This window comes from Sminthopsis crassicaudata, chromosome 2 (assembly GCF_048593235.1).
Source record: "Sminthopsis crassicaudata isolate SCR6 chromosome 2, ASM4859323v1, whole genome shotgun sequence".
Classification (NCBI taxonomy): Eukaryota; Metazoa; Chordata; class Mammalia; order Dasyuromorphia; family Dasyuridae; genus Sminthopsis; species Sminthopsis crassicaudata.
The window spans coordinates 598850119-598864438 of NC_133618.1; the positions used below are offsets into that span (position 1 = coordinate 598850119).

Genomic DNA, 14320 nt, shown 5'->3' on the forward strand with positions numbered 1-14320 from the left:
TTACAGAATTATTCCTTGGTGTTTATGCAACCAATTTTAGTTTTTGTCAATTATGTACTTGGAAAACAAAGCCTGGGACCCTTTGGAAATACTAATCACTTAAACAAAAACTGGAAGTAATAAAAAAAATCATTCTCAGATAACCATATGAAACAAATGAGAAAGAATGTTTCCTTGTTTGCTGATGGGTAACCTATTAAGACACCTAGCTCATGATAAAAGAGGAACATGTTTTTTTAGGAGTCATCCTTTCAAAAAGCACAAAATGAACCCTGAACTTCCCAATCTCTTTAACTTAATGTATTTCAGAAATCAGTAAATGAAATTATGAGTTTCAGGCCAAAAGATTCTGTTCCACTATAAGCATATACAGAAAGAATGATTTTCTGGCAAAAAATATGGTAATAACATTACAGGGTTATTTAGTAAGACAGACAGACAGAAAAAGACAGAGACAGAGACAGAGAGAAAGTAGTTAAGATATGAAGTCATAAACTATTGGAAAGCTAGAAAAAGACTTAAGAATTCCCTTATCTTTTGCAGCTACAACAATGATTTAAAAATAAATTGGGCAATCAATGTAACCTGTTTCATATGATGAACATAAATCTGAACATTGTTATTTCTGCAAAGAACAGACTTGCCATAAATATTTCTTCTGTTCAATTATAATTTTCTATAAGAGTGGTTTAAATCATTCAAGACTATCGAACTTGTGTACAAAATCAAAATCCCATCAAGAATTTGACTTTTGTTATGAGAGTTAGGAGTTTCGATGAAGATATTGCTCCAATGATGAGACATTGGAACACACAGATAATGCTTGGTTCTTAAGGACAAAGGAACATAAGATCTAACAGGTTTTCTTAAATAAGAAAGATTTTACATGCTGTCCCGGGACAACCTACTAGTGAACTGTAGGTCTATCACTCAAGGTCCAGGCTAAATTTATAGTGCAGCACCACATGGCCTAGTGATGAATTTTTTGACCATAACAATTCTCATAGAAATTCCCTAATTCTCTAACTTCACATTAACAAAATCAAAGATCCTTGAAGAGAAAACCATAATAATGGAATCTAATTCAGTTACTGAGATGGTTTGTTATTAAAGAATTTCCTTAATTAGTGGACATCAGTTCTGAACATCACAGAGCAGAGATCATTCAGAATCCTTAAATCCTGTGGAAGGTCCTTTGAAAGCAGTAAGCTCTCAACTATAAGCCTGAAAATGGACTCTTCCAAGGATCAGACTAGTTACACAGTTGCATCACCAGGTTTGCTAGAAAGAGATGAGGTTTTTATTCATAGGACCTCAGAAAGATCATAGACACTCTACTAAAGCCCCTACTTGTAAAGAAAGGGAATGCCCACATCGTTGAAATCTTCACAACCCTCACAAGTCATAAACTTTTTTTACATCAGGAACTGTTTCATTTTTCCCCTGTCTCTCCAGTGCCCAGTAAGTACATAATATATTGACTGATCTGTAAGATTTTTTAATAAGTATCTGGCAAGTGTGCTTTTTAAATTTTTTGAAGTCATCTGTAAAGATTCTTTTAATAACAAACTCCTTTAATCAATAGTTATATTGCTACCACCATATTTGGACTCTGATACCATTATCCTTGATGTAGCAAGTATGCTTTTAAAAGATATATTATTCCCTCTGAAAGAAACTCAGATTTTGAAATAAAATTCTACTAGGCAGACATTCTTTATCCTCAATTATCTTCTATAATAATTAAACTAGATTATATTAGATAGCTTTTTCTGATAATTAAACATCCAAATGACTTTAAATGGCTTTAATATGATAATAAGAGAAAATATTACACAATATTCAAACCTGAAGGTAAACTACTCTGAGTTTCAATTCATCCACCAAAAAGGAAGGCAGATGATTCCTATATCAAGATTTCACTTCATTTCATTTCATCTATGTAGGAAAGAGGAGGAAAAAAACAAAACTGAATGTATTTTCAAAAAATTTAAAAATTTTCAAAAACTCAATTGGGTGCATGGGTGTATCCTGGTGTCCAAAAATGCAAGGAATTATGCCTTTTCTGTGGCTTTCGTTATTAATTAGGAGGTGCATTGACCACTTAAGGTGCTGAAAATCTGTTTTAATGGCAACATCCTTTTCCCAGTCTTGTCAATTATCCTTGCTATCACATTCCTTTGTCAGTATAGCCTACAGCTGCTCAATCTCAAACATTTCAGACTGCACCTGTGAATCAGGCTGGGTTAATCACACTAGCAGATGGCAGGAGCCAAATAGTCAGCTAAAAACTTATTTCATCTTAAATAGCACCTCAAGCACAAAACATGAGAATTTGCATACAACAATGTCTAACTTACAGCTACCTAACACCAGTGCCCATCAACCAAGCAGGTCCATTTCATAAACATATCTAGCAGTAACTTTCAATAACATCATTTGCAAGAAAAATAAATAGTTCAATAAACACTGTAATGTAAATCATTCTATTTAATAGAATTCTCTACCAACTAGGTCTTTTAGTATCAATCATATAATAATTGATGGCCATAATGATGACTTTAAAGAACTAAAAAATACTTATATGTCTCGTAAGTTGATCAAAAGTTGGTTCCATGCCTTCAATATGATATTAATGTTAATTGTACTTAATTATATTCTATTTGTTAAAGAAATTTACAATCCTGAATATGTGAAAATGTCCTATCAAGCTAAATATGATTAATCTGACTCTATCCCCTATGTAACAGTTTATTGTATTTGATTTTGATTTATCTTAAGAATCTAACATCTAATAAGTGAAAAGATTTCAATATTATGCTTCATATTTTGCTTTTTAAATTGAGTCTAGATCTTTGTTACTCCTAATCCTCCCCCCTATCCAGTACACTACACTCTTTAATTAATCTTATTGTAATTCAGAACCATGGTCATAATATTATAGTACTGCATTATAGGCATTTTTTTTTTTTTTTTAAAGCTTGAATGAACAGATGGGGTTCCAACAAGTTTCTATTAAGAAAAAAAATTGATTTAAGTTTATGTTATGCTTTTTGCCTTTATAAAGAAAACAGAAAGAATAATTATCTTTTGTGATTTTCTGTATCTTTTCTAAAACTGTAGTTGAAGGTACTCTTGGCTGTACGATAGGTTAAATTACTACATATCTCTTATATGAGGAACTTATCTTGAGTACCTGGTCTATTTCCCCTGATTTCTTCAAATACTTTCTATCTCTGTTCTTTTTTTATCCTCATTTTGTATTGAATTTAACCTTAAAACTATCTTTTAAGAAAATGGAGTAAAACTACTAAAAAATAAAACCAAAAAGATTAAATTATTATGCTAATATCTCTAAAGTGTGTTAAATTTAAAGTAAGCAGGGGAAAATCTAGCTGTCAAGTTTTTTAAATGTTTTCATGTTGTCATGAAAAAAAATCAAACTTTATCTATTTATCTCTCCCCTTACATGTTAATCTATTTATATCCACTTTTAAACAAAGCTGCCTCTAACATGGACTAGTTGTGTGACCCTATGTAAGTAATTTAACCTTCAGTGCCCCAAGCAACTGTCTAAAACTTTAAAGCAGGTGCTAATACACATATTGGTAGAATAATAGAGGTTTGACGCCATTAGTTTCCTATACCAATGAAATACAAGTTAAGTTTAAAATAAGCTCCAATTACCACAAAGATCAATGACAGCCCCATATTTTCATGCCTTCTTTTGCTTTCTTGCTTAGTGAGACTTCAAATACACAAAGTCATAGAAAAGAAGGAATTAAACAGCAGAAAGATGAGGGATTTTCATAGGAAGGAAAATAGCTACTCACACCAAAAGAAAGGACAAACAAGAGAGAAAGGTAGACAATACACAGTTTATTTTCAAGTTTCAAAGTCAAGAAAACAGACATACAATTGGGGAAAGGACACTGTGGATGTTAACAGTTGGTATAAAGAAAGGTTAGAATCATGCTTTTCCCACGTGACTGTTGTCACCTCCAGAGGTTTGCTGTTACTTACGCATGTTATTGTTATCATTGACAAAATCCTCAGAGCCTTCGTTGTCATCTTCATCATCTCCTGAGGCAATTGCATCTGTAGTCAAAAGAACATGTTTACCTATACATTTTTATCTAGTAACAGGTCAGGATTTTCTACATTTCATATACTTGAGGTCTCAAAAGAAATAGCAAAAAAAAATACTTAATATAGAGTAGTAATGAAGGATTTAAATTTTCTATTTGTAACATCACTTAGTGTACATTATGAGCTTTGATTTTCTCTAATTTTATTCAATTCAAAAACTTTCCTCATCTATAAAATAAAGATATTAATATTTATCCTAGTCTATAGATTTGTTTGGAGGAAAGAACTTTGCCAACCTTAAAGTTCTATATAAGTATGAATTACTATGATAATAGATTAATACAAAGAGATATTAAGAATCAAATAGTATTAAAATATATTGGTGAATTTATGAATAATATGGAAGTGAGGCATTTTTTCCTAACATGACTTTTAGATGGTTACTTTCTTAGGAAACTATTAAGGAAATAATCTCTAATAAAATAATGTTCTATTTGCAACCCTCATACCACTTAATAAGAAAATAATACTTAGAATGAGTTTATTTGAAAACTCATACTTTAAGTATTCATAAACTTTTGGGTTTCTCTTCTGTATTTATATTCTATTTTGCATTAGACTGTTTGTAAATATTTTATCTATCTTTTAAGTTATAAAATCTTTGAGGACAGAGTCTTATTTATCTTTATTTCTTTGTCTCTCAGAGTCCAGGAAAGTCTTTTATCCATAGTAGATGCATTTGAGTGTTTGTTGAATTGAACTGAACTGAGCTAGATTTTATGGAAGGAAAGTCATCTAGAAGTTAAGAATTTCTAAAGTAGATATATTTCTAAACTATACTTTAAAAACCAGGAATAGCAAGTATTTAAATTACATATATAAATGTGTGTGCTTGTGGATATTAATATTTATATACTTATATAAATACATATGTATATTTGTATTGCATGTGTATATACATCTATATGCACACATATTTTTTCAAGACCATCCACTTTCAGATGAATGTTTTTATGAATGTATGTGTACAAGTATATATGTGTATATACCTATACATACATATGTATCTATATATCTATATCTACATAGATATAGATATATATGTAGTGGGATGAATACATACATATACCTCTACATGCATATATAATGGCATTCATATGAAAATGGTTGGTCTTGAGGAACTTACTTAGTGTGCATGAACTTACTAATTTTAAAAGAATTTTCTCTTTGGAAAAAGCTGCTCATAGAGGTTTAAATATTGCACATATAATCCCCATTATCTAGCCTTCTTTGAGTGTGGAAATGTTTATGCTGCTAATGATTTTCATAACAGAAAATTCTTAATTATTTTTTACATGTTGATCCCTCTATTATATTCAATTCACCAAACACTGATCAAGCACCTACTATGTTGAAGACACTGTGTTTATCACACTGAAGTACTTCAAAGCAGGATTAACAAAAATCTGTCAAGTTTCTTGACATGTACACAGCTGCTAATTACCAAAGATCTCACTGAGATCTGACTTTGCTCCTTCCTCAATGAAATTTTACAGCAAAGTTGTCTATGTGTGTTTTTTGGTTTTTTTTTAAACATCATCTAGGGTTCAACTCACTCACCTGTAACATTGACCATGAAGTACAAGGTTTCACTGTCTATAGTCCTAGCAGCAGTGCAAGCATAGAGGCCGGAATCTCTAGGAATGGCGCCTTTAATCTGCAAGTATTCCCCAAAAAGAACTGTCCTATTGTTGGGCCCCAATTGTACCCCATCCTTAGTCCAACTGATCATGATGGCGTCTTTCAACGGGCAGCGCAACTCAAGGGGCTCTCCTGGCAGAACAGCATATACATCTGGCTGAGAAATTTGGTATTTGGTTGGCGGCTCTGCAAAAGTGGGAGAAAGGAGATAGAAAGAAGAAGGAGGGAAAGGAGAGAATTTCCAACAAAGGTCAGTGGAGGCCCGTTTCATCCCAAGAGTTGTGATTATTGTCTTGCTAATTCCCACCGGCTGTCAATCAGACTGCCTCTCCCAGCATCCCACAGGAGTCAAAAGTTAGAAAATAGTCCATCAAATAGTAGATTTATTATTTAAAGTGTGAACCCAAAGAAAGAACCCAGCAGAAGCAATTCTGACTACAGTTCCCTCATGGTATGTTGATAGCCTTTAAAAAAAAAAGTTAATAAGGACACTGAATGAACATGGCAGTTGGTATATAATTATGCAGTACCTGGACAAAGGTTATTGAAGGTTATCACCAAGCACTTTCAATTCTACAAAATGAAATTGTTACACATCTTTACTGAGAAGCAGAATAGAATATCTGAGGGAGGGTTGGATTTGAAATAAGAAAATCTGGATTTAAATGGTGACTCTGCCAGATAGATGGCAGGTGGATAGAGAGTTGAACCTAGTATCACAAGAGCTGAGTTCAAAAGTGGCCCCACTCTGTGGGATTCTAGGCAAATCATTTAACCTTTATTTTCTCAACCTTGCTTTTCTATCTGTACAACAGAGATGATGTGAGGATAAAATGAGATGATATTTGTATGGAGCTTTGCAAACCTTAAAGCACTCAATACATCAGTCATTATTGTTATTAACATTACTACTCAATGTGACTTTAAAAAAGAGTCATTTAATTTCCCTAGACCTCGGTTTTCTCATTTGTAAATTTAAGCAGTTGAACAAATGCATCTCTAAATCCATGAACCTATCATCAATGATGAGCCTAACCTGGGAAAAAGCAATGGGAAAGCATATTTTATGCAATGAGCTTTGACAAGTGCTCAGCATGAATACCACGAATTGTGCCACGTATCCCGTGACAGGGAAAAAAAACAATCACAGCTTTGAGAATGGATGCAAATTTGTTCAAGCATCACAAGGCGATTGCTGTTTCCAAATCCTCAAAGAAAGCACAACACTATTTCAAAAGATTCAAATGCACTCTCATCATAGAGTCGGTTTCATTCCTAAAGGAACACATCTGGCTCATGCGTGTCTCTTTATAAATCACCACCGTCATCATACATTTACTGAACCTTTGCCACATGTGTGTCCGTTGTGTTAGGTTAAGGGGATGCATATTATATACGTGGTACAGTGAGACTCCTAGACTTGAAGTCAGAGGAACTCTAGTTCTTGGCTCTGTTACTTCCTACCGGTGTGAGAGGGTCACAGTTGCTCAGGATCATAGTTTCCTCATTAGTAAAATGAGATGGTTGGGCCAAATGGCACTGAAGATCCCTTTCTAAGTCCTGATCCTTTATCTTCAAAGAATCAAGTTGGGGAGACAGAAAACATGGTTCAAAAGAGAAGAAACAATGGGGGATTATATCTCCTATGTCAAATGAAACTTGAGCTTCCAGATGATCCACTCAAGACCATCTTAAACTTAAGGGGGGAAAATATATTCCAGAAAGTTGCTCATAAATAAGATATTAGGGTTATATTATGCCAGAGCCTCCTCAAAGAAATTATAGCTGAATATGTAATTATAATTTAGCTGAAGGAGGCAAAGCCAAAATGATGGCGTAAAGGTAGGAATTGGCCCAATCTCTCCCCCAAAATGCTCCAAATTCCTTTAAATAATGACTCCATAATATAGCTGAAGTAGAAAGCTGGTAATAATAACCTAGCTCTATGTCCTTCCCAAAAACATGGTACAGTGTGCAACAGTAAGAAAAAGAATAATGTCTTTCCCCTTTTATGGGTCCTGAAATAATTGAAATCTATCTTTGACTTCCTTCCGAACCTCTATTTCAGTATCCTTCTCCTCCTACTCTTTTACAGATTCTCTCCTCCCAGTCTCCCCCAAGATCACTGTACAGGATGATTCAATTTGATTCAATTCCACAAACATTTATGAAGAAGCTATTATATGTTGAGCATTATTAGGCCTGATTTTTGAAGGTTTCTTTATACTTATTTCTTCACTATATAGGCCACCATTTCTATGTTATCTGTCTCCTTCCTAATATAGTTCAAATCTTCCCAATCCAGTCTCTATGTTATACACTGTCAATTCCTTAATAATCTTTCTTCTGCCAACCTAGAAATTGGGGGGAAAGTAGAATTTATACTTGAGAATTTATGACTATGAGGTTCAATAGATATGTTCATCAGACAAGATTTAATAAGATGTGATAGAAATGGAAGTATATTCCAAAGCCTTTGATTGGACTAGAATTCAAAAATACTAGAAATGTCTGTCGCCTCTAGGTAGGGAGGGAATATAAAGGCAGACCTCAAAACAGGCCATGCTAGAAAGAAAACCAGTAAATCAGGGCAGACTCAGAAAAGCTCTAGTGGAAGAAAATAAAATGTTAGGAAAGAAAGTCTAAAGACAAATACAAACAGTAAACAATGAAGCTTGGTCCCTATGGCTTTCTAAGTATTAAATGGACACAGCTGTAAACTCCAACAACCATAAAGGCCAATGACTGTCACTGAGAATTCTGTGAAACTTTTCCCAAAGAAAGCAGAAATTGTTCCACAATAATGTAATGAGTACAGAGACAACTCCATGCAAGCCCTGCTCTGATACTTCACTGTGATATGGGCAAACAAGTACAAGTTCTGACAGGTCCTGCAAAACTAGAATGGCTTTGAATATGGTACCAACGATGATCTGTATGTCTGTCATCAACCCACTGGGTTGAGTCAAGTTCAGAGGGCTAGTGATGTTTAAAGTCACAGCAATTCTTGAAGAATTTCTAGTAAATCAGAGAAGACCTGTGAACTCCATTGTTAGAGAAAATAACATCTGTAATTAAATCAAATTACACCAAATTACACTAAATTACATCAAATGCAAAAAAAATACCTATAGAAAAAAAAGGAACAAAAATTGGGCACATGAAGCTACAGAAATCAAGATCTTTATTCTCTAGAAACATAAGTAAGGAAAGATACCCATCCTTAACGATTTGGTAGAGAGTTCTGATATTTAAGAAAAATAAAAGAAAGTTGAAGAATGCCCAACTGTGACATACAATAAGCTTTGTTCTCAAAAAATTGCAATTGTTGATGAAGACTTTGTCCTTCTTTAATGAAGTTAATTTTTATTTTAAAATCTACTAGAACTCGATGGCTGTACCTCAAGGATTCACAGAAACTGGAAACACCATCCATGTGAAGACAAAAGGCCATATCACCCTAAAAAGTGTCCTAAAGTGTTCCCTTTGGAAGGTGCTTGACTGAAAATATTATCCAAGAGTGAGCTCTGCTTCTTTCCCATGGCAATTAGGATTATTTGTCAATCAATAAACAAGCAATTACTAAGTTCCAGGCAATAGATTGTAAACTGATAATACAAAGCTAAAAATTAATTATGTCTTCCCTCAATGTTCTATCAAGAATAGAAAGTATAAATAAAGTAGGTATTTAATAAATGCTTACTGATTGATTAGTACTACCTGAATCACTAAATCTGATTGTGTAAATATAAAGTAAGTGGTTACTAAGTGCCTATTTATTGGGTGACTAGTCTGATTTTTCAGTCACAAAAGTTGTTTTTACATAAGCCTATACTGTACAGATGATCAAAATTACCATATCCTCGAAAGTCATGTTTATTCAATATAATATATAAGACTGATACAACCAAAGGTCAAAGCTATAATTTTCCTTATGTACACAGTATTAAACTATAAAGTATCTCCAAGATAATAAAATAACTACCCCCCAAATCAATACCTCATGACTTTGAAGTCCGTGAAATGAAAACTCTATTAATAAATATTTAAAGCCTGTCACCACCTCATATTAAGAATTCTAAGAAATGTCTTCATTGCAGGTCAGCAACCTCTCTGGCCCTCAATATCCCTAACAGTGCTATCAATAACATTCATAGTCGACAGCAGGGTTTATAGCACAGGTGGAGAAGGAAATAAAAGAGAAGAAAGGGAAGTGGATAGAGGCAGGGGCGGGGGGAGTAGTAGGGTAGACAAGGATGAAAGGAAAGGAAAATGGAGATGAGATATAAAGAGAAGAAAAAGGAGAAAGAGTGCTTATTTTAGGGACTGGTCAGAGTGCCATGACAACTGTCCAGATGCCACTCAAGTGGCCCATCGCCACAAGCTGCCTCCCCACACAGAAAGCACATCAAAGACCTTTCTGGTCAGGCTGCCAAGGCTGCACCAGGAGAGACTGAGATGGAATCTAAACATCTGGCTTTTTGGAAGAGACTTTCTCAGCACTGCTCCTACTCTTGAGACAACTGTGTTGTTATTTTTTTTCTAGGGTTCATCATTCCTCTATTTCTCTTAAACAAGTACGTGCCTTCAGGGATCTCCGTCCATATTCCCTGCAACAATTTGGACTCTTGAGTCTTCTCTTTTATCATCATTTACTTTTCATCATTTACTTTAAAGACTAACATAGTCCCTACTTCCCTGAGAACATTAACATGATCTCTGTGATACCTGTAAGTTTCTCCCCTGACTCAGAACATGTTTCCTTGACATAAACTAGACCAGACCATTGCTTCTGAATCCACCAGTATTCAGGTGACTCTTTGTAAAATATGACAGCTTACATAGGGCAAAGTGTTCCCTGTGAAATTTAAACAATACCTTTTATAGTAATATTAACATTTCCTGGATTTATTTTTCTGCTGCTATAGTATACTTTTAACCTTTCAAAAGTAGAAAAAGTCTACAAGGAGTCTACAGTTTAACAATGCTTCCCTCATTTATTCATGCCAACACATAATGGGAGGATTGATACATGAGACAGGTGTTATATTATGTACCAAATGTTATTTCAGTAGCCTCCCACAGATGGAAAATATGTCTGCACAAAATAGAAATAAAAATTCAAAAAGCAAGAGGGCTGGAACAAACATTTCAGCATTTGACATTCTTTTTCAATATTACCTGAAATTGCTTAATAAATAAAGTGACAAATTGGACTTTATGGGAACAGGAGACATACTTTTTTCTAACTGATTCCATAACCTTCTTGATGTATTATAAGATTTTGTTCTGTAGATTTATATCAGCATAGACTCAGCTCAAACCTCCAAACATCTTTGAAAAATCAAGAAGCATTAGTAATATGGGTATTATTTTTTGTTAAAATTCTATTTGTTGATCCATAAAAACACATTCAAGACTCTGACTTTTGTGGCGAGTAACAATGTCTTCATATCTACAAAGAAAGCATTTGTTCTCCTTTCCTTTAAAACACTCCCCATTTCTTTGTTATAGAATAGACTGTCCAACAATGGAAGAGAAGTCAGAAATCACTGAGTTTAGTGACCTTTTTTAACAGCTGAGGGAGTGAAGGGTCCAATGCACTTCCATAAGTTCCCTAAAGTAACACCAGAAATCAATGGTAGAAAAAATGATAAAAACTCAGGTTTCATGATGCCAAATTTTCAATATTCCATTTCCATCTTACTATGCTTACCCCACTAATAAAACAAATAATACATTTATCCTAAACCCCTTAAAAAACAAACAAGCTAGACTAAAACCTTCCAATGTGATTCGTCTCACTTCTAAGTCTGGAAGAGAAAAGCTATGGTTTTCATGTATTTCCAGTGAATTCTTCACTAATATTATCAGGAGGATGTCTTTAGACAATTGAAATGGCTAAAGAGCATTTGGAAACAGTAAGCTATTTCAGGTAACACTGTGTTGCCAGACTAGACTATAGCAGCACTTCAGACTGTCACTTTTTATAATGTTTGCCCATAAACTTTTCCAATGTGGTTTTTGAAATAGTGCCCAAAAGCAAACAGAGAACAGATGGGAAACCAAAGTATTGTCCTATCCAATCGTTTCACGGAGTACGGACTACAGATTTTAACTGTTTAAAAAAAAAGTTTCTGCCAACGTGAAAACGATATTGCATTCCAAAATGAAACTCAGTCTAGTACTTTTCCCGGCTAGGTATGTTCTATACTCTTAAAAATTACAGCCAAGAAATGCATCACTTCTTTAGGTGGAGGTCGGTATGTCACATTGGACTTCATTACATAACAGACTTGTACTGAACTCGACCCCCTGTGATCAGCCTACTCTCCCATCAACAAAGCAAATGCAGCAGCCACCTTGTTCAGGTTCTTGAGGTGTAAGAGAAAATGCCAGCGTGGCCCATGAACACAAAAGGCAAGCCCTGCATGTTCTGCTGCTCTAAAACCCCGTTGGCTACAAGATGAGCTGTCTACCTGCTGGGAATGGTTTCAGGTTCTTGTGGGAGCTTTTAAGCATTCTAGACAAGATCAGCACAGGTTTCTGGGATTTTTCTCCATGTGCTCCTGGCATCTTGGATGGATGAGTTATACCAGACCTGCAGGCACCTTGGGCAAGGAAAATAAATAATCTGGAAATACCTAATGTCTTAATGAAAGAACCAGGAATTTTATATGTTAGATATGAAGCCAAATGTATGACCTTCAAAATTATGGAAAAGGATAGCAGATTTTGTTTATTTCTGTTTGAATGCAATCTTAATCTTCCCTCATTGTATCCCTAGTATGATCTCCTTTGGTTCATTTCAATAGGTGGGTGGTAAAGAAGAATTTTCACTCATCAATATTTAGATTTTAGTATTAACTGAAATAATAGAGGACAATGCGTTTTCACAATGTTTCTATACCAAAAATTCCTGAAATCATTCACAAGCTCACACTGACATGCCATAGACAGAAATAGTCACCTGAAGTGGAACAAAGCAGGTTTTTGGCAGCATTAGACCATTTAGAAATGCAGAGCACATAGGCAGCTTCCAACTGGTACAACAGACTCTTGGTCTTAGAATAAGAACATGGTGATTCAAAGAACCACTTTTTGTCTTTGTCTCCCCAGCACCTAGTGCCTGAGCCACAGTGGGTATTTAACAAATGGCCAATTGGTTGATCGATTTGATATCATTCTTAATGAACAGCAATAAAAACAAACATTCTACTGCCTTACACCACACAAAGTGGCATAGAATCGAAAGTTATTCCAGCTGAAGTTATACAACTTCTACTCAAAAATTCTTCAAAGTCTATAAAAGTTCCCTCTTGACAACATGTGACTTGTCATGCGATATAAATCCAAACATCAGTCACAGAACTGGAGAGTAGGAAGGCTCCTCAGACAGTTGCATGTGATCTAATCCATAAATGAAAGTCTTTAATGTAACAAACCTGAGGACAAGTGGCTGCCCAGAGTCTACCTGAAGACCCCCCTTTGTGGGAATGGGGAAAAAGTAACCCACAACCATTTGGGTCATCCATTATACTTTGGGTCAGCTTTGAGTTTTAGAAAGTTTTAATTGTTTTTTTCCCCTATAAAACCTAAATTTGTCTCTTCAACTTCCACTTACTGCTCCTGGTTGCTCTGGAATCAATAGAACAAATCTAATACATGACCATTATCATGTGCCCCAGAGCCTTCTCTTCTCCATATTAAATATTCCTGGTTCCTTTAACCAAGGAGTTCCTTTAAACAAGAATTCTTTTCAAAAGCAGTATTTTACAGTAGAATAGCTAGATTTGGACCCAGGTTCAAATCCCAGCTCCAATATTTTCCTAATGTGTATCTTTTGTCAAATCATCACATTTTTAAGGTCTCCTTATGTTTAAAAAAAGATACAATATTTTTATTAATTACCTTAACAGCATTCTTATAAATATAACTATACACTGTGCTCAAACAACACTGACACAAAAACATGGGAATTTCTCAATTCAACAATTGTAATCAACTAATCAATATCACAAAGAGCAATCAAATCAGTAAAAAAGGTAAGAAATCTAACAGGCTAAGATACTCTTTGTCAGTTAGTTATTCGTCGTATCTTATAAATACAATCTGAGAGTTGAAAGGATCTCATCATCATAACTCAGAGTGGGGGCGGGGGAGAACCAGAAGCCACACAATCCAAAATGTTCTTAAATAGAAATCCTTATTACATCTGCAAAAAAAATGATCATTCAACTTTCACTCGAAGATATCTAGTAATGGGGAATTTACTACCCCCTAAGGCAGACAATTCCATCTGGGATAGCTCCATCCTTGGGAAGTTTTTCTTCACATCAAATTGAAATGATTAAGGCAGATCCTGTTCATGCAATGATAATATTTTTGGTTCAGCAAAGCAACATGTACCTGGAGATACTAAAAAGGGCTATTTTAGACATTTCTTAATACTCTTTGAGTTACTATTCACTGATGGCACACAGATGATACAGTAGATAGAGCACTAGACTTATAGTCAAGGATATCTGAA

The 14320-nt window shown here is 34.6% G+C and overlaps 1 protein-coding gene across 15 annotated transcripts in view; it reads right to left on the reverse strand.

The window, feature by feature from the left end:
• FGFR2 (fibroblast growth factor receptor 2) overlaps positions 1 to 14320 on the reverse strand; it is a 163419-nt gene that overhangs the window by 74873 nt on the left and 74226 nt on the right. For 10 of the 15 annotated variants that reach the window (XM_074295741.1, XM_074295746.1, XM_074295747.1 and 7 more), the window contains 2 exons: positions 5710 to 5976; positions 4024 to 4098 (listed from right to left, as the gene is read on the reverse strand). The exons of 3 other annotated variants lie outside the window; for them this stretch is intronic. In XM_074295741.1, coding sequence (XP_074151842.1) covers positions 4024 to 4098; positions 5710 to 5976 — 342 coding nt within the window. The remainder of the gene's footprint in view (positions 1 to 4023; positions 4099 to 5709; positions 5977 to 14320) is intronic. 2 more of the 15 variants (XM_074295752.1, XM_074295751.1) reach the window with 1 other exon arrangement.